This window comes from Elephantulus edwardii, unplaced genomic scaffold (genome assembly GCF_000299155.1).
Source record: "Elephantulus edwardii isolate Elephantulus edwardi_28Jun2011 unplaced genomic scaffold, EleEdw1.0 scaffold00002, whole genome shotgun sequence".
Taxonomy (NCBI): Eukaryota; Metazoa; Chordata; class Mammalia; order Macroscelidea; family Macroscelididae; genus Elephantulus; species Elephantulus edwardii.
Window position 1 is genome coordinate 16,254,180 of NW_006399752.1, and position 21,489 is coordinate 16,275,668.

At 39.0% G+C, this 21,489-nt stretch overlaps 1 protein-coding gene across 1 annotated transcript; it reads left to right on the plus strand.

The window, feature by feature from the left end:
• The first annotated feature begins 8,026 nt into the window (after positions 1 to 8,026).
• Positions 8,027 to 13,537, plus strand: FAM162B (family with sequence similarity 162, member B). Its single transcript, XM_006879150.1, has 3 exons — positions 8,027 to 8,181; positions 11,173 to 11,281; positions 13,439 to 13,537. Exons 1-3 carry the CDS (start codon positions 8,027 to 8,029, stop codon positions 13,535 to 13,537), a joined length of 363 nt encoding a protein of 120 aa, XP_006879212.1.
• Positions 13,538 to 21,489: the final 7,952 nt, after the last annotated feature.

A 21,489-nucleotide genomic window follows, 5' to 3' on the forward strand; every position in this document is an offset into this window, starting at 1 on the left:
CAGAAGAAAGAGCTAGCTATTGACTTTCCGAAAACACAATGGGAAAAGAGTTCTACCCTAACATACAAGAGATCACCACGAGTTAGAGCAGAGTAGATGGTGACTGGTGAAAGCCAAGTTCATGCTCTTTTTACAATCAATTCTTTAAGTGCCTATTTCTTTACAGTGTTCAGTAAGTTTTCTTGTTAAATGCTGCTGTGTGAAAGATAATCAGTGTTATAAAGAAATTTCTGCCTTTAGGAGCTTGACAGTCTAGTAAACATGAAGAAAATAATTGTAGAAATCATACCAAAAATTAAAGGCAAAGTCAAGGTTTGGAAGGAACCTCAGAGGCAGAAAACAGGAGAAGCACTTTGGACCTGTGTTAGGCCCTAAGGTTCACTTTGCCTCCACTGGATTCTCAAGTCATAGATTCTAGTGAGTAAGTCCCCCAGAGCAGACAGGCTTTGTGTCACTTCTTTAATCAGTCACTGTGTCTGAGATGTTGTTGCCATTTAGATGCCAGAAAATTTAAAAGTACCCACCATGTTGTGTACCAGATGGGAGATTTTGAAAGATGAAGGGAAAGGGCACATTTTGAAGATGTTTTGGAGAGCTCTTGGACTTATTAAGAATTGAGAAAGTCAAGTTAACTGGCCTTGCATTGTTTGTCAGTGCTTCTGTTCTACCTCCTAAATTCATTGCATAATGTCTGAGATCTTTTCTTTACACTTTTAAAAAAATTTATATTTTAATGAAAACTTACAAACAATTTTATTTCCATTCATTGTTGTACATTTTCTTCCCTACCACCCAAAACCTCAGTGCACTTTTCTCTTTTAAAAAATTATTTAAGTGTTAAAAAAATTTATTTAAGTGTTGCACAACTTCCTCCCTCCTCCACTTGGCCCCAGTCTACTTTGCTATGCACCACTTATTCTGGACTGTTATCATGCAAATAATACCTAATCAAATATTTCTTTTAGACAGTTCTTTCCCTCATCTGTTGCAGCTGAGGGTATTTTTATAAGTATTAATAATGAGATAGAACACCAAGCATGTAGGAGAACACAGAGTTAAAGCAGAAGGCCAACAGTTCTACAACAACTGAAGCGAACTGAAGCACCGACCTGAGTTCCCTGTCTTTATTGAAAATTGCAAGGGAGCAAATCACCAAGAGAATTCAATGCAAAGGAAGCTAAGCTATTTCTATTAAAAACCTTACGCTTGGCTCAGGAGGGAGGGGCTGGCAAATACAATACAAGAATCCTATAAATTCTTAAGGATTGCCTTAGTGTCTACCCCGTCAACATTTAAGGATTGCCTTAGAGCTTCAGGATGAATTCTAGCTTGTATCACCCTCCCTCATAACCTGAAATAACATTTGGTTTATTACAAATATATATTTATCTACTTAAATTCAGTGTTCATTATTTATCCCCTCTTTTGTTAGTTTCCCTCCAACCCCCATGTCAGTCCTGTTTTTTTTAAAAAATGGCATTATGCAGTATTTATCCTTTTGTGACTGAGATGTTTCATTTCACTCAGCATAATGTCCTCCAGGGTCACCCATTTTGTATAATATTTTATTAGTTCCTTATTTTTCAGCACTGTGTAGTATTCCATTGTGTGAATACACCACAGCTTCTCTATCCAATCAATTGTTGATGAACACTTGGGTTGCTTCCATCTCTTTGCTGTTGATCTTCTAAGAACCAAATCCCTATGCACATCCCAAAACTTTTCCAACAGGGTAAAAAGGAAAGTCACAGACCGGGAAAAAATATTTGGTAATGACATATCTGATAAAGGACTTAAACCTAGAATTTATAGAATACTCCAGCACCTCAGCAAGGTAAAGGTAAACAACCCAATTGAAAAATGGGCTCAGGATATGGACACTTCATCAAAGAAAACATTCAGATGGCGAACAAACACATGAAAAAATGTTCAAAATCCCTAGCTCTAAGAGAGATGCAAATAAAAAATAACTATGAGATATCATCTCACCCCAGTAACAACAGAAAAGCTCAACAGAACAGCAAACAACAAATGCAGCTAGAATGTGGAGAAAGTGGGACCCTATTTACTGTTAGTAGGAGTGTAAAATGGTGCAACCACTATGGAAGGCAGTATGGTGCTTTCTCAAAAACCTGGAAATAAATACCATTTGACCCAGCAATTGCACTACTGGGAATATACCCTAAAGAAACCAGAACTGCCACCCAAACAGATATATGCAGCATGTTTATTGCTTCATAGTATCTGAGATCTTAAAAACTCACTAGTAGCTATCCAAGCTACACTAATCAATTTCTATTTACTTAAAGCAACAGAAAAAGGAGAGTGAGAAATAGGAGAAAATGAAATGTGCAGCTAATTGCTTCCATGAAAAATTCCTTCCTTTGCCATCAAGTCAGAAGAACTGGAAAGTACCTGGCTACAATTACTGAATATTTTGAACAAAGAGTCTATTGTTGTTTTTGTTATGTGTCATTGTGTTAACTACCACTAATAGCCTAATAGCAACCCTATGAATAATAAATTTGCCTCATACTATGCCATTCTCATCATCTCTGATGTCTTTATTCAGGAAGTAGCAGATGATCAAGAGCCAATGGTGGAGGGGGGGCATGGTAAAACAAAAAGCCAATGGTGAGAAGAGAAGAAGTTCCAGCTGCATTGAGGGTATTTGCAAAAAAAAAAAAAAACAAATAAGGCCTCAGGAATCAATGGAATACCAATTTATATGTTTCAACTAACAGATGCAGCCCTGGACATGCTCACTGATCTGAGCCAGGAAAATCGGAAGACAGTTGCTTCTAACCAAATGACTAGAAGAGATACATATTTTTTCCATTAAAAAAAAGGCGATCCAACAGAATGTAGACATTATCAAATGATATCTTTCTTAGCACATACAAGCAAAATATTGCTGAAGATCATTCAAAATTAACTAGAACACTACATTGACCAAGACCTACCAGAAGATCAAGCTGGATTTAAAAGAGGCCGTGGCATCAGGGATATCATTGCTGATGTCAGAGGGATCTTATTTGAAAGCAGAATACCAGGAAATGTCTATTTGTTTTATTGACTGCAAAAGCATTTGACTGTGAGATCATAACAAACTATGACTAACATTAAGATGATGGGAATTCCATACCACTTAATTGTGCTTATGTAAAGCACAACTAAATCTATACCTAGACCAAAAAGCTGTTGTCTGAACAGAACAAGGGAATACTGCTGTGGTGGTGTGTGCTGTTGAGTCACTCGAAACTCATAGAGACCCTAAGGACAACAGTTCTTAACCTTGCTCTATCTTGAGCCAACCTCATTGTCTCTGACAAATCTACCCCATTATCCCATTCTAGACTGATCACTCCTTGCAAACATACCCAAAGTATGTGAGACGGAGCTTCAAAATCCTTGCCTTACCTCCAAGAAGCAGCCTGGTTTCACCCTTTCCAGGATGAATCTGTTTGTTCTCCTAGCAGTCTATGGCATATTCAATATTCTTCTCCAATATCACAAGTCAAAGGCATCAATTCTTCTTCTATCATCCTTAGTCATTATCCAGCTTTCTGATACATAGTAAGTAATTGCAAAGACCATGGCCTGGTTCAAGTGTACCTTAGTCTCTAGACTGATATCATTGTTCTTCAGTACTGTGGAGAGGTTCCTGACAGCATATTTTCCCAATGCAATTTGTCTTTTAATTTCATGGCTAATCGTGCTAATGTGAAACCTATACTTGGACCAAGAGGCAGTAGTCAGAACAGAGCAGGGCAACACTGCATGGTTCAAAATTGGGAAGGGTGTACGCCAGGGATGTGTCCTGTCTCCATACCTTTTCAACCTGTATGCAGAACAGATTATCTGAGAGGCGGGGCTCTATGAGGTGAAGCGTGGTGTTAGGATTGGTGGACGATCTATCAACAATCTGCGTTATGCAGATGACACAACCCTGCTCCCTGAAACTGAGGAGGACCTCATGCACTTACTGCAGAGGGTCAAGGACTGCAGCCTTCAATATGGACTGAGGCTCAATGTCAAGAAGACAAAAATTCTCACCACTGGACCAACTGGCAGCATCAGGATGGATGGTGACGAGATTGAGATTGTTCACAGCTTCAGTTTGCTCAGCTCCACGGTCAACACTCTTAGCACCAGTAGCCAGGAAATCAAAAAACATATTGCGATGGGAAAGTCTGCAGTTAGGGACCTCTCTAAAGTGCTCAAGAGCAACGGTGTCTCTCTGGAGACTAAGGTGTGCCTGATACAGGCCATGGTTTTTGCATTCACTTGTTATGCATCAGAGAGTTGGGCAATGATTAGGGAGGATAGAAGGAGAATTGATGCCTTTGAGCTGTGGTGCTGGAGAAGAGTATTGAATGTACCATGGACTGCCAAGAAAACAAATAGATTCATCCTAGAGAGGGTTAAACCAGGCTGCTCCTTGGAGGCAAGGATTCTGGGGCTTCGCCTGACATACTTTGGACATGTTGTAAAGACAGGCAGGTCTTTGGAGAGGGATATCATGCTGGGCAGAGTGGAGGGACAGCGCAGGAGGGGAAGACCCTCTATGAAGTGGATTGATTCAGTGACTGGGGTACTCGGGATGGGTGTGTCAGAGGCAATGAGATTGGCACAGGATAGAGCAGGGTTTAGGGCTGTTGTACATAGGGTCGCTATGAGTCGCAAATGACTCGAGGGCACATAACAACAACAAAACAACTTGTATCATGAGTGTTGATTGTAGAGCCAAACAAGTTGAAGCTGTTAACAATCGCAATCCTTTCACTGTCTATCATGATGCTGCCAATCAACCCAGTGGTGAGAATCTTTGTTTTCTTGATGTTGAGCTTCAATCCATATTGAAGGCTGCAGACCTTGACCTTCGACAGCAAATGCCTCAGGTCCTACTCATTTTTGGCAAGCAAGGTTGCATCATCTGCATAATGCCGGTTGTTGATGAGAAACAAGGGAACACTACATGTTTTAAAATCCAGAAAGATGAGTGTCAGCGCTATGTCCTTTCTGCACACCTGTTGCTATTGAATACTATCAAGTTGGAACCAACAGATAGCTGACTATCCAATGGGTTTTCAGAGACAGTTAATTGCATGGAAAGAGATTGCCTAGACTTCTCCTATAGCTGAATAAATCATTCAAGAAGCTGGACTTTATGAAGAAGAATGTGGTAACAGGATTAGAGGAACATTTATCAATAACATTTATAATGCAGATAAAACAATTTTGCTGGTTGAAAGAGAAGAGGACTTGAAACACTTGTAGAAGATGAAAGACTACAGCCTTCAATATAGAATATATCTCAATGTAAAAAAATAAAAAAAAGGTACCCATGACTGGTCCAAAAGGCAACATTATGATGGAGAAATGATTGAAGTTGTCAATAATTTCATCTTGCTTGGGTCCACAATCAACACCATTGGTAGCAGCAGTCAAGAAAGCAGAAGACATATTTCACTTGGAAAGTCAGGGACCTCCCTGTCAGAGACCTCTCTAAAGTATTGAAGAGCAATGATGTCAGCTTAAAAACTAGGGTGTGCCTGATTTAAGCCATGGCCTTTTCAATCACTTGCTGTGCATCTAAGAGCTTCATAATGAATGACAGAAGTAAGATTGATGCCTTTGAGTTTTAGTGTTGGAGAAGAGTGCTGAGTGTTCTGTGACTGTCAAAAGAACAAATACATAGGTCTTGGAGAAAGTAAAACCAGAGTGCTTCTTGGAGGCAAAAATAGTGAAACTTCATCTCACCTACTTTTGGCAAGTTGTTAGGAGAAGCAAATCCTTGAAAAAGAATATGAGATAAGAGTGACACAGTGGTTGCAGCAATGGGACCAAGTATATCTGAAATTAAAAAGATGACACAGAATAGAACAGGGTTCAGATCTCTTGTTCATCAGGTCTCTATGAGCGGTACTTGACTCAGAGGCACTTAACAACAACATTGTTAGAGTCACTGTGCTAACTCATCTTGTTGAATGTCTTCCTCTCTTATGTTGACCATCCACCTTTTCATGCATTATCTTTTTCTAAGGATTGATCTCTCCTGAACAACATACCCAAAGTATAATTTTAGGTCAGCCCATGAGAAGAAGACCTTTGAGGAGATGAACTGAAGTAGTGATTGTAGCAATGGGAGTCTCATGTGTGTCAGAGACAGTAAAACTGACGCAGGAAAGGGCAAGGTTCAGAGTGATGGTTCAAAGGGTTGCTATGAGTCACCAGCATAAAACAACATAAAGTATGTGAGACAAAATTACAACATTCTTGCCTCAAAGGAGCACATTGGTTACACTTTCTCCAAGATAGATTTGTTTGGGTATTTTTGTTGTGGTGGTGGTTTTTAGTCCATGGGATATTCATTGTTCTTCTCCAGCCCCACAACTCAAAGATGTTAATTCTTTTTCTGTCATCCTTAGTCACTATTCAACTTTGAGATGCATAGGAAGTAATTGAGAAGATGATGACTTGCGTCCAGTGCTCCTTAGTTTTAAACTGACATCTTTTCTCTTTAGTACTTTGGAGAAGGCCTTGACAACAGGTTTTCCCAAGGTGATACATCTTCATTTCTTGGTTGTTGGTACCAAGGATGTTGATTGTGGATCCAAGTAAAATGAAATTGTTGACCATTTCAATCACTTTTCTCATCTATCATGATGTTGTTGCCTGTTGGTCCACTGGTGAGGATTTTGTTCTCTTGAAGTTGACTAGGACCCTAATCAAAGGGAACAGAAATTCAAATTCTCACAGAATCCAAACTGTTTGGATACAATAAGAGTAGATGAACTCTGGTGCCTACTGCCTTAGGATAATCTTTCAATCTTAAACCAACTGCTTCCTGACATTTTCAAATCAAAGGTAAGAAACCAAGACCTCTACCACAGAATGGATTCTGACTCTTAGAGGCCCTTTCAGACTGGTCACTCACTTGTTGTTAAGGTAGAAAGGACTCTGAGCTGATGGTTCAGCAGATTTTCAGAGGCTGTGGTTCTAAATGCCTGCCTTGGGGGTGGCAGCACAACTTCTTACCCACTAGGCTACCAGAGCTCCCTTCTCTTTCTTCTTAGAGCCTCTTCTACTGCAACTCACCAGGATTCCTACTGAGGGGGAAGAAATAACTCAGAGAGAGAGGTGGGGAATTGCAAAAGTTGCACAATTTGAAAAATATAATCAATGTCATTGAATTATACGGGTCGAAATTTCTCAGCTGGCATAGAATTTGCTATAGAAAGGGGGAGGAAATGTGGACGTGAGAAAAACGGTTTCAGGAACTGAAGTGGCTTTAACAAGAAGAGGGTGGGGAGCAGTGGGGCTAGGAGCTCCCTTCAAAGAATCTCATGGGAAAACCCAAAGTTTGTCCCTTGCCTTTATATTTAGTTAAGTAAACACTAAAGTGTTGGTAAACATTAAGTTCAGACTGTGTAATTTAAGGACTGTTTGATTTTCCTAAAGGAGTGGATTGTAGGTTTTGTCTCCTTGGCACTAAACTGTAAAACCAAAGAGTGAAAAACTTGCTGGAAACATCTATTTTACATAAACTTTATAAGAGCTGTAGCCTTCAGGCTCAGAGGGAGCAGTCTGTGCTCCCCAGAGCTTTGAAGCACTGGCGGACACAATCAGTCCCTAGGATCTCCACGTCCAGGCCAAGGGGACAAGAAAGGGGGGCAGGGAGCTGAGGACGTGAGCGCCAGAAGCTCCAGCTGTTGGTTCTGGGCTCCCCTGGGGCGCCTTGGGGGCGGGGCTGGGGGTCTGGAGTCGGGGTGCCGAGGCTCTCTGGCTGTGCGGCCGGCCGCGCACAGCATGCTGTCGTCCGCCGGGCGCCTCTGGAGCCTGGGGCTCGTCCCGAGGGCGCCTCTGGGGCGCCGGCTCCTCCCGACTCTGCAGCCCCAGGGCGGCTCCCGCAGCTCAGGCCGCGCGGCCCCTGGCGGCTCCGGGCCCGGGGATCACGGTGAGCTGGGTGGCCGCGGAGGGGCGCTGTAGCTCGACTGCGCCGCGGGTGCGGGGCTGAGACCTGATGGCGTCGTCGGTCCCTCTGCTCATCAGTGTCGTTCTCCCAGCAGGAAAGATCCACAAGGTCCCCGCCGATCACAGACCTTCAGAGTTCGACAAGAAACTCCTGCTGTGGACCGGGCGGTTCAAATCCCTGGAGGAGATCCCGCTCCGGGTCCCGTAAGTGCGATGTGGGGAGCCCCAGGTTACGCGCTGGGGCTAGTCGGATCAGGGCCTTAAGGAAGGAGCGCGGGGTCCATCCTCCGCCCATCGCCGCGCAGCCCGGGAGCAGGGGCGGCCACAGTGCACAGTGCTCCCCCTGCCTTAAGAAATTTACCCACTGCCCCCAAGTGCAGCGACTGGCCTGCACATCGGGCAGCTCAAGTTCGTGGAAGATTGTTGAAAGTGAGTGCGAACTCGCAAGCTCTCTGGGTGCTTCTCTCACCTCCCAGATATTTAGGCCCTAGAGAGCTCTGAGCTGCGTAGCGCCCGAGTGGCCGTGGGGGCGCCCCCACTGCGGAAGCAGCTCGCTGAGCTACCCGAGGACCCGGCTTCATGCAGCACTAGAGGCTTCGCTGGAAGAAGCTGCTTCCGCACCATCTCCACTATGGAGACTCCTAGCGGGCCAGGTTGGACAGCCTTTTTGACTGCTGGTTTCCTCCTGGTGGAGCCTACAGGCGCTTTCAGCATCCTTGGCCACTGCCATCCTGGACAATAGTTCCTTAAATGATAAAACTCAGGCTAACTACTTCACCTCCAAGCAAGTAAATGTAAATTGCTTAAAAACAAACAAACAACAAAACTACAATTTCTTTTTTTTTCAAAGCAGAGTTTTATTCCAAGTGTAAACAAGAACCTCCAAAACCAAAACCTTCAAACTCACTACTGTCAAATTGATTCCAACTTACAACCCTCTGTTAGGTTTCCAAACTTGTAACTATTTTTATTTAAATGTGTTTCTTATTGTTGAGTGACAGTTTACAAAGCAAATTAATTTTTCTTTCAACCACTCATACATTTTCTTCCCTAACATTCCTTTCAATACCAACAATGTAATCACACTTTTCTTATTTCTGTCCTATTAAGTTGATTTCCAGTAATCTTTTTAAAGCTTTGAGGGTTGGGTTTTTTTCCCCTTTCTTTAATTATTCCCCAACTGTGTCTTTTATATGTTTAAGGAGCTCTGGTGGCTTAGACCATGGGGAATTGCGCAGCTAACCCAAAAGCCAGGCCCCTTAGACAGCTGGAGACTCCCAGCAGCTGTGAGGGAGAAAGATCATGAGCTGTCCCTTCCCCTGCTGTTCACCACCTCAAAAGCCACTGGAAAGGCAACTGAGTTGATTCTAACTTGAAGGCAGTGAGTTTGAGAGTTTGTGAGCCATTTTATCTATTTACTAAGTTTTACTCCTCTCTGTCTTCCCCATCTAATGAGTCTTTCTAAATATAAACCTTTCAGTAACTTTGATAATAGTGGTCAATGTAGTATTCATCCTTTTGTGAGAGATGTTTTTGACTCATTATAATGTCCTCTACATGCATCCACGGTATGCAGCTCTTAAAGAATTCTTTGTTTTTTCAATACTGCGTAGCACTCTTTTGTCTGCTAATGGACATGAGTTGTTTCCATCTCTTTGCTCTTGCTGCAGTGATTATGGGTGTGCATACATCTGTTCATGTCATAGCTCTTGAGTGAGAATGCTAGATCAAATGGTGTTTGTTTCTGATTTTCTAGGGAAATATTGAGGCTGTAATCTTAATGGAAGGAGACTACCCACTTTTCCCACTTGGTGGATTGGAACCTTGAGTTAGTAGTATAACACTCTGTGGACTACACCACCAGAGCACCTTTTAAAAAACAATACAAAACTAAGATCAAGTAAGATTTTCAGAAGTTCCCTATGCTTTATTTGCACAATGTAATCAATTAGTCTTTAGAAAGGATGATGGGAACTGCCTACATCTTATTTCAGCACCTATGGCCTGTCGTCTTTTTGATTGCTAGTTTAGCAATGACCAAAAGCATCTCAAGCAAATGGCAAAGAACGTAAGGTGGGAAATGTTCACTCAGTAAAGAATTCTTAAGTGTTTTTGTTATTTTCTTTGATCAGATTAATTAATGAGGACTGGTTTATAACATAGAATATAAACTTTTAACATTTAACCACCGTTTTAAAAATTATAAATAAAACTTTTTTTTATTTCCTTGAGATCTACAGTTTCCATAAATTTAAAGCATTAATATATACACTTAAAGGAGTCTTATTGGCAAAGTTTTAAGTGCAAGGCTGCTAACTCAAAGGTCGGTAATTGTAATCTGTCAGCCACTTGACAGGAGCAAGATGTGGTATTCTACGTCCCTGAAGATTGCAAAGGGAGCTCTGTGGTGTAGTCCCTACAAAGGTGGCACCTCTCTGGCAGCTCCAGTTCACCAGCAATTCTGTGAGAAAAAGATGGGCAATCTCTGCCTAAGTGATTTACAGCCTCCTGAAACCCCACTGAGTCTGTTTTGACTTTATGGTAATGCGTTTTTGGAGAAAGAATACAGTCTTGGAAACCCTATGGACTAATGCACTCCAGTGTAGTTTATAATTCACCTAGTGAATTGGTTGCTTCCAGTTTTTGGAAAGTATGAATAAACAGAGCTAGCTTCTTAAGTAAGACATTACCTCAAAAAAATCTTTATCATCACAAAGTCTGGCTGTCACTATTTAATAGATGCCTAATAATTAAGTACTTTAAAACACCACCCTCAGGGTTGGATTTTTTAAAAATTTTGACTTCTAGTACTGTAACAGTAATTAAAAATGTAAAGAGTCAGCATTATTTAAATTCATGCTTATGGAAAGACAATATACCTAGTTTAGCATTAATTTAGCTAGGTATACAAGAGAAAGACATTTTACAGAAATAATTTCATTTTCCTAGGACACAGTAAAAATTATAAACCATTAAGAGCATTTAACCACGAATAATAGGCTTTCAAAAGTATGTAGGTTAGGATTAAAAACATAGAAGTATCTATTTTTATTTTAAAATTTTCAATAATATTCTTATAAACATTGCTGTGGAGCAGGTTTATTTCCACGAATCATATTTACAAATAGTAGAATCATACCAGTCAGAGGGCCGTATGACTTGAATATAATTAACACAATATACATCTTTGTTTAGGCCGGAAATGATAGGTGCTGCAAGAAACAAAGCTCGAGTGAAAGTTTGCTACATAATGATTGGACTCACAATTATTGCCTGCTTTGCTATGATTGCATCGGGCAAAAGGGTGAGTACCTTTCCTGAAAATACAAACTTGTGAATTATTGTATTAGGAGGCTTTACTGTCAATTTGAAGAGTATTACTGCCTTTTCAGGAGGAAGAATGGGCAATCTTTTCCCATTAGGAGAGGATTTATCCAGAGGGTAAAGATTAATACTGCCTTTTCAGGAAAAAGAAAAAACCAAAATGGATGTCAGAAGAGATTCTAGAAATTGCACTCAGACTTGAGAAGCCAAAACAAAGGGGAAACATGCTGAAATAAAAATGCTGAACTGCAGATTTCAAAGGGCAGCTCAAGAGGACCAAGCACAGTATTATAATGGAATGTGCAGAGAGCTGGAACTGGAGGATATAAAGGGAAGAACTCTCTTGACATTTCTCAAGCTGAAAAAACGGAAAAATTTTTTAAAAACCCCAAATTTTGAAAAAACAGATTTAAGCCTCATGCCACAATATTGAAAGATGCTATGGGCAATATATTGAATGACCTGGAAAGCATCAAAATAAGATAAAAGTACAGAATCACTCTAAGAAAAAGCAGTGATTGACAACGACATATATCAGGAAGTACCATATGAGCAGGAGCCAGTGGTAATTAAGGAGGAAGTGGCAGCTGCATTTGAAGGCATGGCAAAAAATGAGGCCCCAATTAATACCAATTGACTTGTTTCAATTAACAGATGCAGCCCTGGATGTGCTCATCAGTTAATGCCAGGAAATTTGGAGGTCAGATGTCTGGCCAACAGATTGGAAGAGGTCCATATTTGTCTCCTTTCCCAAGAAAGGTGATCCAACTGAATGTGCAAACTATTCAACACTATCATTAATATCACATGCAAGCAAAATTCTACTGATGATTCAAAAATGGCTAGAACAGTACATAGAGAACTGCCAGAAGTTCAAGCAGGGTTTAGAAGAGGCCACAGAACCAGGGATATAATTGCTGGTGTCAGATGGATCCTGGCTGAAAGTGAAGAATACCAGAAGACTGTCTATTTGTGTTTTATTAACTATGCAAAGGCATTTGACTGTGTGGATCATAACAAGTTGTAGCTGACATTTAGAAGAATGGGAATCCCAGAACACTTAATTTTGCTCATGTGAACAGTAGGCTGTAGTGTGAACCAAATAGAGGAACACTGCATAGTTTCAAATTAAGAAGGGAGCACACCAAGGTTGTATTCTCTCTCCATACCTATTCAATCTGTGTGCTGAGCAAATTATTGGAGAAGCTGGGCTCTGTGAAGAGGAATGTGGCATCAAGATTGAAGGCAGATTACAAGTGAGGACTTGAAGCACTTATTGCAGAAGATCAAGGAATGCAATCTTCAGTATGGATTGCATCTCAATGTCAAGAAGACATACTTACCACTGGACTGATAGGTAATATCATGATGGGATGGAGAAGAGATTGAAACTGTCAACAGCTTCATCTTACTTCAGTCAGCAATTAACACCCGAGATTGAAACTGTTAACAGCTTCATCTTACTTGGATCCACAATTAACACCCTTGGTATCAGCAGTCAGGAAATAGACATATTTCACTGGAAAAGTCTGCAGTAAGGGACCTCTCTAAATTATTGAGGAGTATTGGTATCTGTTTGAGGACGAAGATGAGTCTGATTCAGGATATGGTCTATCACTTGCTATGCATCTGAGAGCTGGGCAATTAATAAGGATGGCAGAAGAATTGACACCTTTGAGCTGCGATGTTGGAGAAGAGCACTGAACATCCCCTGGATGACCAAATAAACAAACACGTCATAGAAAGGATGCAGCCAAAATGCTCTTTGGAGGCGTAATGGGACTTTGCCTCACATACTTTGGGCTTGTTGCTATTCCTTGCACATTGCACAGGGACATGATTCTTGGAAGGGTCAGCAAAGGAGAGGATGACCCTTGACCAGTTAGATTAATGCAATGAATGCTGCTATGGGCTTTAGTGTGTCAGGAAGCATGAAGATGGTGCAGGATAGGACAGGGCTCAGATTTGTTGTTCATAGGGTCACTCTGAGTCATATATACTTGACTCGACAGCACCTAACAACTGCCCTTTCAAAGTAAGTTGGCTTTTCTCCTTCCTTTTCGTCTATCTTATTTAAACTATCCATTCTTTCCACGGAGTCACGATGGTGTTTTTTTTTGTTTGTTTGTTTTTCCAGGCTGCCCAGCGACGTGAATCCTTAACAAGTTGGAACTTGGCAAAAAAAGCTAAGTGGCGTGAGGAAGCTGCGCTGGCTGCACAGGCTAAAGCTAAATAATCCTTTAAGAGACGGTGCACACTTGGATATTATCACCATCACTGGCAACAAGAAAAGAGTCGCATATTTACTATATCTGCCATGGATTTGCTTCAAGACAAAAAGCACACAGCCATTTTTTAAGTAAACATTTTACTAAAGCATAATGTGCATTCCAAAAAGCTCAGTGTCTGCAGACTGTGTGATGCACTTTAAAAAGTGAATTCACCTGCTTAGCTGTGTTCAGGGTGAGTTGCAAGGCAGCAACAGGACCTCTAAAGCTTCCTTTCCACTCTTTCAGTCATTTCATTACTCACTGCTCTGCTTTCTATTGTTGTTGTTGTTATGTGATGTCAAGTCATTTGCGACTCATAGTGACCCTATGTACAACAGCCCTAAACCCTGCTCTATCCTGTGCCAATCTCATTACCTCTGACACACCCATCCCGATTACCCCAGTCACTGAATCAATCCACCTCATAGAGGGTCTTCCCCTCCTGCGCTGTCCCTCCACTCTACCCAGCATGATGTCCCTCTCTAAAGACCTGTCTCTCCTTACAACATGTCCAAAGTATGTCAGACGAAGCCCCAGAATCCTTACCTCCAAGGAGCAGCCTGGTTTAACCCTCTCTAGGATCAATCTATTTGTTTTCTTTGCAGTCCATGGTACATTCAGTACTCTTCTCCAGCACCACAGCTCAAAGGCGTCAATTCTCCTTCTATCTTCCCTAATCATTGTCCAACTCTCTGATGCATAAGTGATTGCAAAATCCATGGCCTGTATAAGGCGCACCTTAGTCTCCAGAGAGACACCGTTGCTCTTGAGTACTTTAGAGAGGTCCCTAACTGCAGACTTTCCCGTTGCAATGTGCCTTTTAATTTCCTGGCTGCTGGTGCCAAGAGTGTTGACTGTGGAGCTGAGCAAACTGAAGCTGTGAACAATCTCAATCTCTTCACCATCCATCCTGATGCTACCGATCGGTCCAGTGGTGAGAATCTTTGTCTTCTTAACATCGAGCCTCAGTCCATATTGAAGGCTGCGGTCCTTGACCCTCTGCAGTAAATGCATGAGGTCCTCCTCCGTTTCAGCAAGCAGGGTTGTGTCATCTGTGTAACGCAGATTGTTGATAGATCGTCCACCAATCCTAATGCCACGCTTCTCCTCATAGAGCCCAGTCTCTCGGATAATCTGCTCTGCATACAGGTTGAAAAGGTATGGAGACAGGACACATCTCTGACGTACACCCTTCCCAATTTTTAACCATGCAGTGTTACCCTGCTCTGTTCTGACTACTGCCTCTTGGTCCAAGTATAAGTTTCGCATTAGCACGATTAAATGTTCTGGGATTCCCATTCTTCTCAGAGTCAGCCACGGTTTGTTATGATCCATGCAGTCAAATGCCTTTGCATAATCAATGAAACACAGATAGACATTCTTCTGGTATTCTCGGCTTTCAGCTAAGATCCATCTGACATCAGCTACAATATCCCTAGTACCACGACTCCTTCTAAACCCAGCCTGGACTTCTGGCAGTTCTCTGCTGATGTACTGTTCCAGTCGTTTTTGGATAATCTTCAGTAGAATCTTGCTTGCATGTGAAATCAATGATATTGTTCTGTAGTTTCCACACTCAGTTGGGTCACCCTTCTTTGGGATGGGAACAAATATAGACCTCTTCCAGTCAGTTGGCCAAGTGGTTGTTCTCCAGATTTCTTGGCACAACTTGGTGAGCACATCCACGGCAGCATCTGTTAGCTGAAATATGTCAATTGGTATACCATCTATTCCAGGGGCCTTATTTTTTTGCTATTTCCTTCAAAGCAGCTTGAACTTCTGCCTCCATCACCACAGGCTCTGGCTCAAATGCTATTTCATTAAATTCTTCTGTATCTGCCAATTCCTTTCGATGCAATAACTCAGTATATTCCTTCCATCTTCTTTTGATACCTCCTGGATCATTGAACATTCTGCCTAAGGCATCCTTCATTGTCCCGACTAATTTTGCCTTCATTTTCACTTTATATGAATGGCATCTATTTGCAGAGCTCTGGTGGCTTAGTGGTAAGGAATTATCCTCCCAACCCAAAGATGTGTAGTTCAAATTCACCAGCTACTACTCTGGGAAAAGCTGGGCAACCTCCTGAGATTTACTGCCTCTAAAAATCAACTGAGAATCAGCTATGGTTTCAGTCTGACAGTTCTCAACATGAACTCAGTGGATGCACTTAAATGTGTATTTTGCTTAGTATTATGTTTGTTAGATACACCCATAAATTCATCTTTATTTTCATACTATATTCTTTTATGGCCATGTTGAATGGATATTTGGTTCTGCTTTGGCCACTACTCACCCCATACTAAAATGAGCACATTTCTTTCACATGCTATTGAAATGAAGTTGAACTAAATTACTATGGGTTCTTAGGATGTGAAACTTATTTTCAACAAAGTTCTATTATACTGTCCCTCTTGGTATTTTTTCCATGGCTTCGAGCCAGGAGTAGTAGATTTAAAAATTCTTACTTCAACTATTAATTATAACTGATAATATACCAAGAGTAATTTTAAAGCAATTAATAAAAACACTTGGAAAGACAAAAGTGGTTATGAATTATCAGTATTTAAACTTGTTAAATGTGAACACAATTTTTTTTACATACAGCCTCACAATGTTAACATCTGTCTTAGTTTCTTAAGGCTGCCATAGCAAAAAACACCACAAAGTGGGTGGTCTTCTGGCGCACGAATTTATTTTCTCACAGCTCCGGAGCTTAGACATCTTCGATTCTGGCTGTCATCAGAACAAATGCCCTTTCTCTGTTGACCCCAAGGAAAAAACTGTCCTTTTTTGTTTCTGCCTCAGGTGTTTCTTGACTTGTAGGTAGATCCTCACTGGCTTCTATGTTCCTATTTCCTTATCAGTTTTTTGTTACACTCAGAAGAGATTAGGAATAAGAGCCATCCAACTCATCCTTAACCGAAAACATCTATTAAGAAAAGCTCTTATTTCATATTTGGTTGCACAAGTCTTAGGACTTCAATTTATCTTCTCTGAAGACACAAGTTTACCTGTAACAGTGTTTGTGATTTCATAAAAAGTTTAAAGGATACAATTTTCAGTGTACTATGAATTAACTTACTTTATTCTTGCTCAGAATATACACCAATTCGTTTCTACATGTCCAATTCAGTGACACTGATTATATTCATCTTGTGGAGCCATCGTTAGCCTCCTTTTGAGTTGTTCTTCCTCATGAACATAAACTCATTACCTTTCTATTTTGTCTTTGATGTTTTCAATTGATCCCACAGAGATCTTACAAGAACACAATGTTCAAGGCAGATATTCTTTGCTAGTTAAACTGTTTGGTTTTAAAAAGACTTTACAAGATGATTTTTACTTTATATTTAAGCAATTTGGGGGTTCGGTCTCCATGTCTTTGGCAAGTCTGTAGTTCATGAAAAAAGTGAAAGTCTGTTTTGAATTTTACCCTCTTTTGTTCAAAATTCTACATAACAGTTACTAGGGAGCTCTGCTGGCCTCATGGCAAGAAGCTGTGCTGCAATCCCGAAGGTGTGCAGTTCGAATCCCTCAGATGCTCTGCTGGAGAAGGAGGGACGATCTCCTCCTGTGCCAGTCAGTCAGATCCAGATCCGACTCAAGGGTAGACAACAAAGTTACTAAAAACATTAACGAAAAATGAAACATAATTTCTTCAAAAGTAAAGCCCACAAGTTTGAAATATTCCATTTTCAAAGAATAGGCAGGACCTTGTGGGCATTCTTACTTACCATTCCCAATTTCAAATGTCTGGGTACTGACTGCTATGCATTTCACATTTCCTTGGTGGGGCTGTGTCCACTCATTGTTTGGGTTCTGGCAGTGCTGTACAGTAATGCTTAACAGTGCAATTATTTGAAAAGTTTATTTCACTGTATAGTGGAATAGAAAACTGAAATGCCAAAGTGCTGTTAGTAGTGATCAGAAGTATTTAACTCTTAAGTTCCTGAGGCAAATAAAAATTAGATTTGCTTAACGTGACAAAATACAGAGTCACTCTACCAAAAAGAATTGACTAACAAACATTTCAGGAAAAAGCACATGATTAAGAACCGATGGTATAAAGGAAACTCAAATTGTACTCAAGGCACTGGAAAAAAAATCAGACCCAAGAAACTGATGGGATTATCAACTGACACATTTCAACAGATGCAGTCCTGGGCATACTCATTAATTAGCCTATCCCAAGAAATTTGGAAGATAGCTACCTGGCTAATTGCCTGGAAAAGATACAACAGAATGTGGAAATTATCTTAAAAAAATCATTAGCAACACATTCAAATAAATTCTTGTTGAAGATTATTAAAAAAATTAAAAAGTAGCCGGAGGAAAAAAAAAGAAGCTGGAACAATAACAAGGAACTGCCAGAAATTCAAACTAGATTAGGACGATGCTTGGGAGTGAGGGATATCATTGCTGATGTAAAATGTATCTTGAATAAAAGAAAGTACTATCAGAAAGATGATTATATGTGTTTTACTGACTATGCTAAGTTTGTATGACTCCCTATTAGGTATAAACAATCACAGTGAGAATGGATGAAATAAGAATATAAATGCATTTGTAAAATATTATTTTATTATTTTTAATATAGTGCCATAACATTTCATAATATTGCATACTGTTCAATGTTACACTGCTCAAATGTTATAGTTTAGTTAGTGAGGCAAGAATACCCTCTCCTTATTCTACTCCCAATTCAGAATTTAAAGATGCATTATCTCTTAAGGTCCCTATTATACAGATTTATAATGTCACATTACACGGAACACTGAAATTATAAACTGAAGAAAAATTAACAATTATTTGTATTTCAGTTTCACAAATAAGCCACTGAATAAGGTTGCTGAATTTAGAATAGCAACAAAAATTCATGACTTTGTTCTATCATTTACTTTTTCCATAATGCTCTTCTTCATAAAATGAAGAAAAGAAAAGGCAAAGGTAATGCATCTTTTAAGTCCTTTATTCAACATATCAACCCTAAAGTGTAAGTAGTTATTATAATTACCAAACAAAAAACTATTTCTGTGCCACTAGACTAGAAATTATGATAAAGTTTTTTGCTTTAGTTTTCTGGTGCTTCCAGTAAGTGAACAAATTGCACTAAAATTAAGTTCCAGAAACAATCATCCAAAATAAAAACAATAGTGAGTCAAGTATTTACTAAATATAAAACAAGTAAGCCTAATTGCATAGATAAGCAGGCACAAATTTAAATCCAGACAAAATAAAGTTTTGCACTTATCTTAATGAATGAAAAGGACTTTCTCAAGTAGATTTTTACATTATTGTTGTGTGCATGTTCCTTTATAACATGCTTTATTTCTCTTTTTTTTTGGCATAGTTTCAGACTGAAATAAACTTTACAAAATCAAGTCAACATAAGGTCAGGGAACAGGAATTTCAAAATATTCTGGAAGCACTTTCAGTGGTACAGATGAAAAGAGTAGCCATATTTATTTATAAAAACAAAATATTTACTATAGTCTTGATTCAATAAATTTATCCCAGATCAAAAGTTAGTCTCAACTACAAGATAGTTCCTTTTGTATTCACCTCTAATTACACGACCCAAGTAACAGACCCAAGAAATTAAATTTTGTGTGTAAAGGATGAAGAATAATGATATTCTATACTCAGATAAAAGGGGGAAGGGATACCAGGAAAAATTTTAAAATCCTCTGGTCAAAGGCATTCTATGTGAGCATATACCCATATATATTATTTTTTCTTCTATAGTTTTTTTTGTTGTTTTTTTTCAAGATTTGGCTTAGAGATTTAGTATAGCAACTATTCATTCCATTGCCATTGAGTCAATTCTAACTCATAACCTACAGGATGAGGAGAATTGTCCCATATGATTTCCAGGACTGTGTGTTTTACAGAAGCAGGCTGCCACATCTTTCTCCTGCTGAGTGGCTAGTGGGTTCAAAGAGCCAACCATTCTGTTAGTCGTTGACTGCTTGGCCACTGCACCATCAGACCTCTGGATGGTGACCACAGAATCCGCAAAATAAAAGCAGGCACAGCTGGTTAGCTTATGAATTATTTTGCATTATAAAAATTAATTAGAAAGAGTGGAATACCCTGTTACCTGATAACTTAGAACCATCTGTACCACAAAGTGTTTATATGATAAATTTACCATCACTGTGGTAATCTTTAATATTATTACCCTGTTCTGTAGAGTATACAGAATGCAAAAGAGAAACTGCTTATACTAAGCATTCTACTTCTACTACAATAAAAAGGGTACCGATACAATCTTCTATGTAAGAATATAAAAAAGGTTTGGCAGATGCAGTCAGCATTACGAACCCCACTTATACCTGTATTTATAGCTGTAGGTTTTAAGTGTCTTGCCAAAAGTTTAGTTTTATGACATACAATTTACAAAATGTGATATCATCTATTTTCCATTTGTGACATGCCTCTGATTTACAGCAGAAACATTATAAATGCTTTCATAAATTAAATCTTCCTTTACAGAACAGACTATGAATCTTATCAAAACTGGTTTAGCTCCCATCATAAATAGTTATAAACTACATTCTGAAATAAGTATTCTAGGTATATACTTGGAAATGTAAATAACCTCATATAGTAACCTTAAAGTAAGACTGAGTCCAACAGTATCATAACCTGTGTAGAAAGTTCTACCAAGCATTATACTGTGAGGATAACACAAAGACATATGCATCTATAAATAAATAAATATATACTTTTTCTATTGTAACTTTTAAAGTTTCAGTTAGAAGAGGTTTTGCTGTTAATACATGAAAGGACACACACATATACTGATCAATCTAATAGAAATGTAATCCAATACATTGTTTCCTAACCAGCAGCAGAAAAAAATTCTAATACAGATTTCAATAATTATTAAAGAATTCTTAGCAACTTTCATTAATATCATCACTTTTTGTCCAAACATTAAATGCATTTAATAAAATCTATCAGGCAACAAGGATATTTCTTCAAAATAACTTGTCATTCGAATATCTAAGTTCATTATTATACAGAAAGTGAAATTTTTCAATTATCAGTCTGAGAACTCAGAGAAGGAATTACAGTATTGTTTTTACTGTGCAGCACTACTTAGATTCATGATGACATCTCATAATGCTTTTTTAAATGAACAGTGAAAAAATAATTTAAAACTATTTAAAAAATGAGAACATATTTGGTCAAAATACAAAATATATTAATATAACAGCATTTATTAAGTTAAAAACAAGTATTTAAATGTTTTGTAATATTTTACTGTGTTCAATATGAATAGCTTTTCTTCATAACCAACATTTTAATAAATATCTTATTATCAGTACAATATTTCTTCTGCTTTATAAGTAAATTTCACATTTTCTATTTTGCAAAGTATAATTTACAGCACAGTGATTTATAATTTAAGGACTTTCACATTCTAATTTCACTTTAATGCTATTTCATGTTTTGAAGCTTTTTCTGTTTTGTTTTTTTTTCTTTTTGCTTCAAAATAGAGGTAGATCTGGAAGAGATTGGGCATGTCAGACATACTGCCAAAATGTAATTAATAGCTGTGCATTTTCAAAGAATGCTTGAAAAAAATTCAGAACCATTATGAAGTGCTTACCAAAGCTGTTCTTCTCAAGCCAAGTAGTTAAGTTAAATATATAATTTTTAAATTATTTACAAGTCAGATACAAATATCCAAAATAAGAGACATAAATGAACAGATATATTAAAAAAAGCTGTAATGAAATTCGCATCTGAATGGAAAATTGTTTCATTTTGTGTTTTCAAAGTGCATCAACTGCTTTCTTTTCTGTTCTCTGTGAAAACAGCAAACATTTCTACTGACATTGTCAACAAAGAATAGATATCTGAAACTAGCCTTTTTTATCCAGACTCCCCACCACCAACACCAAG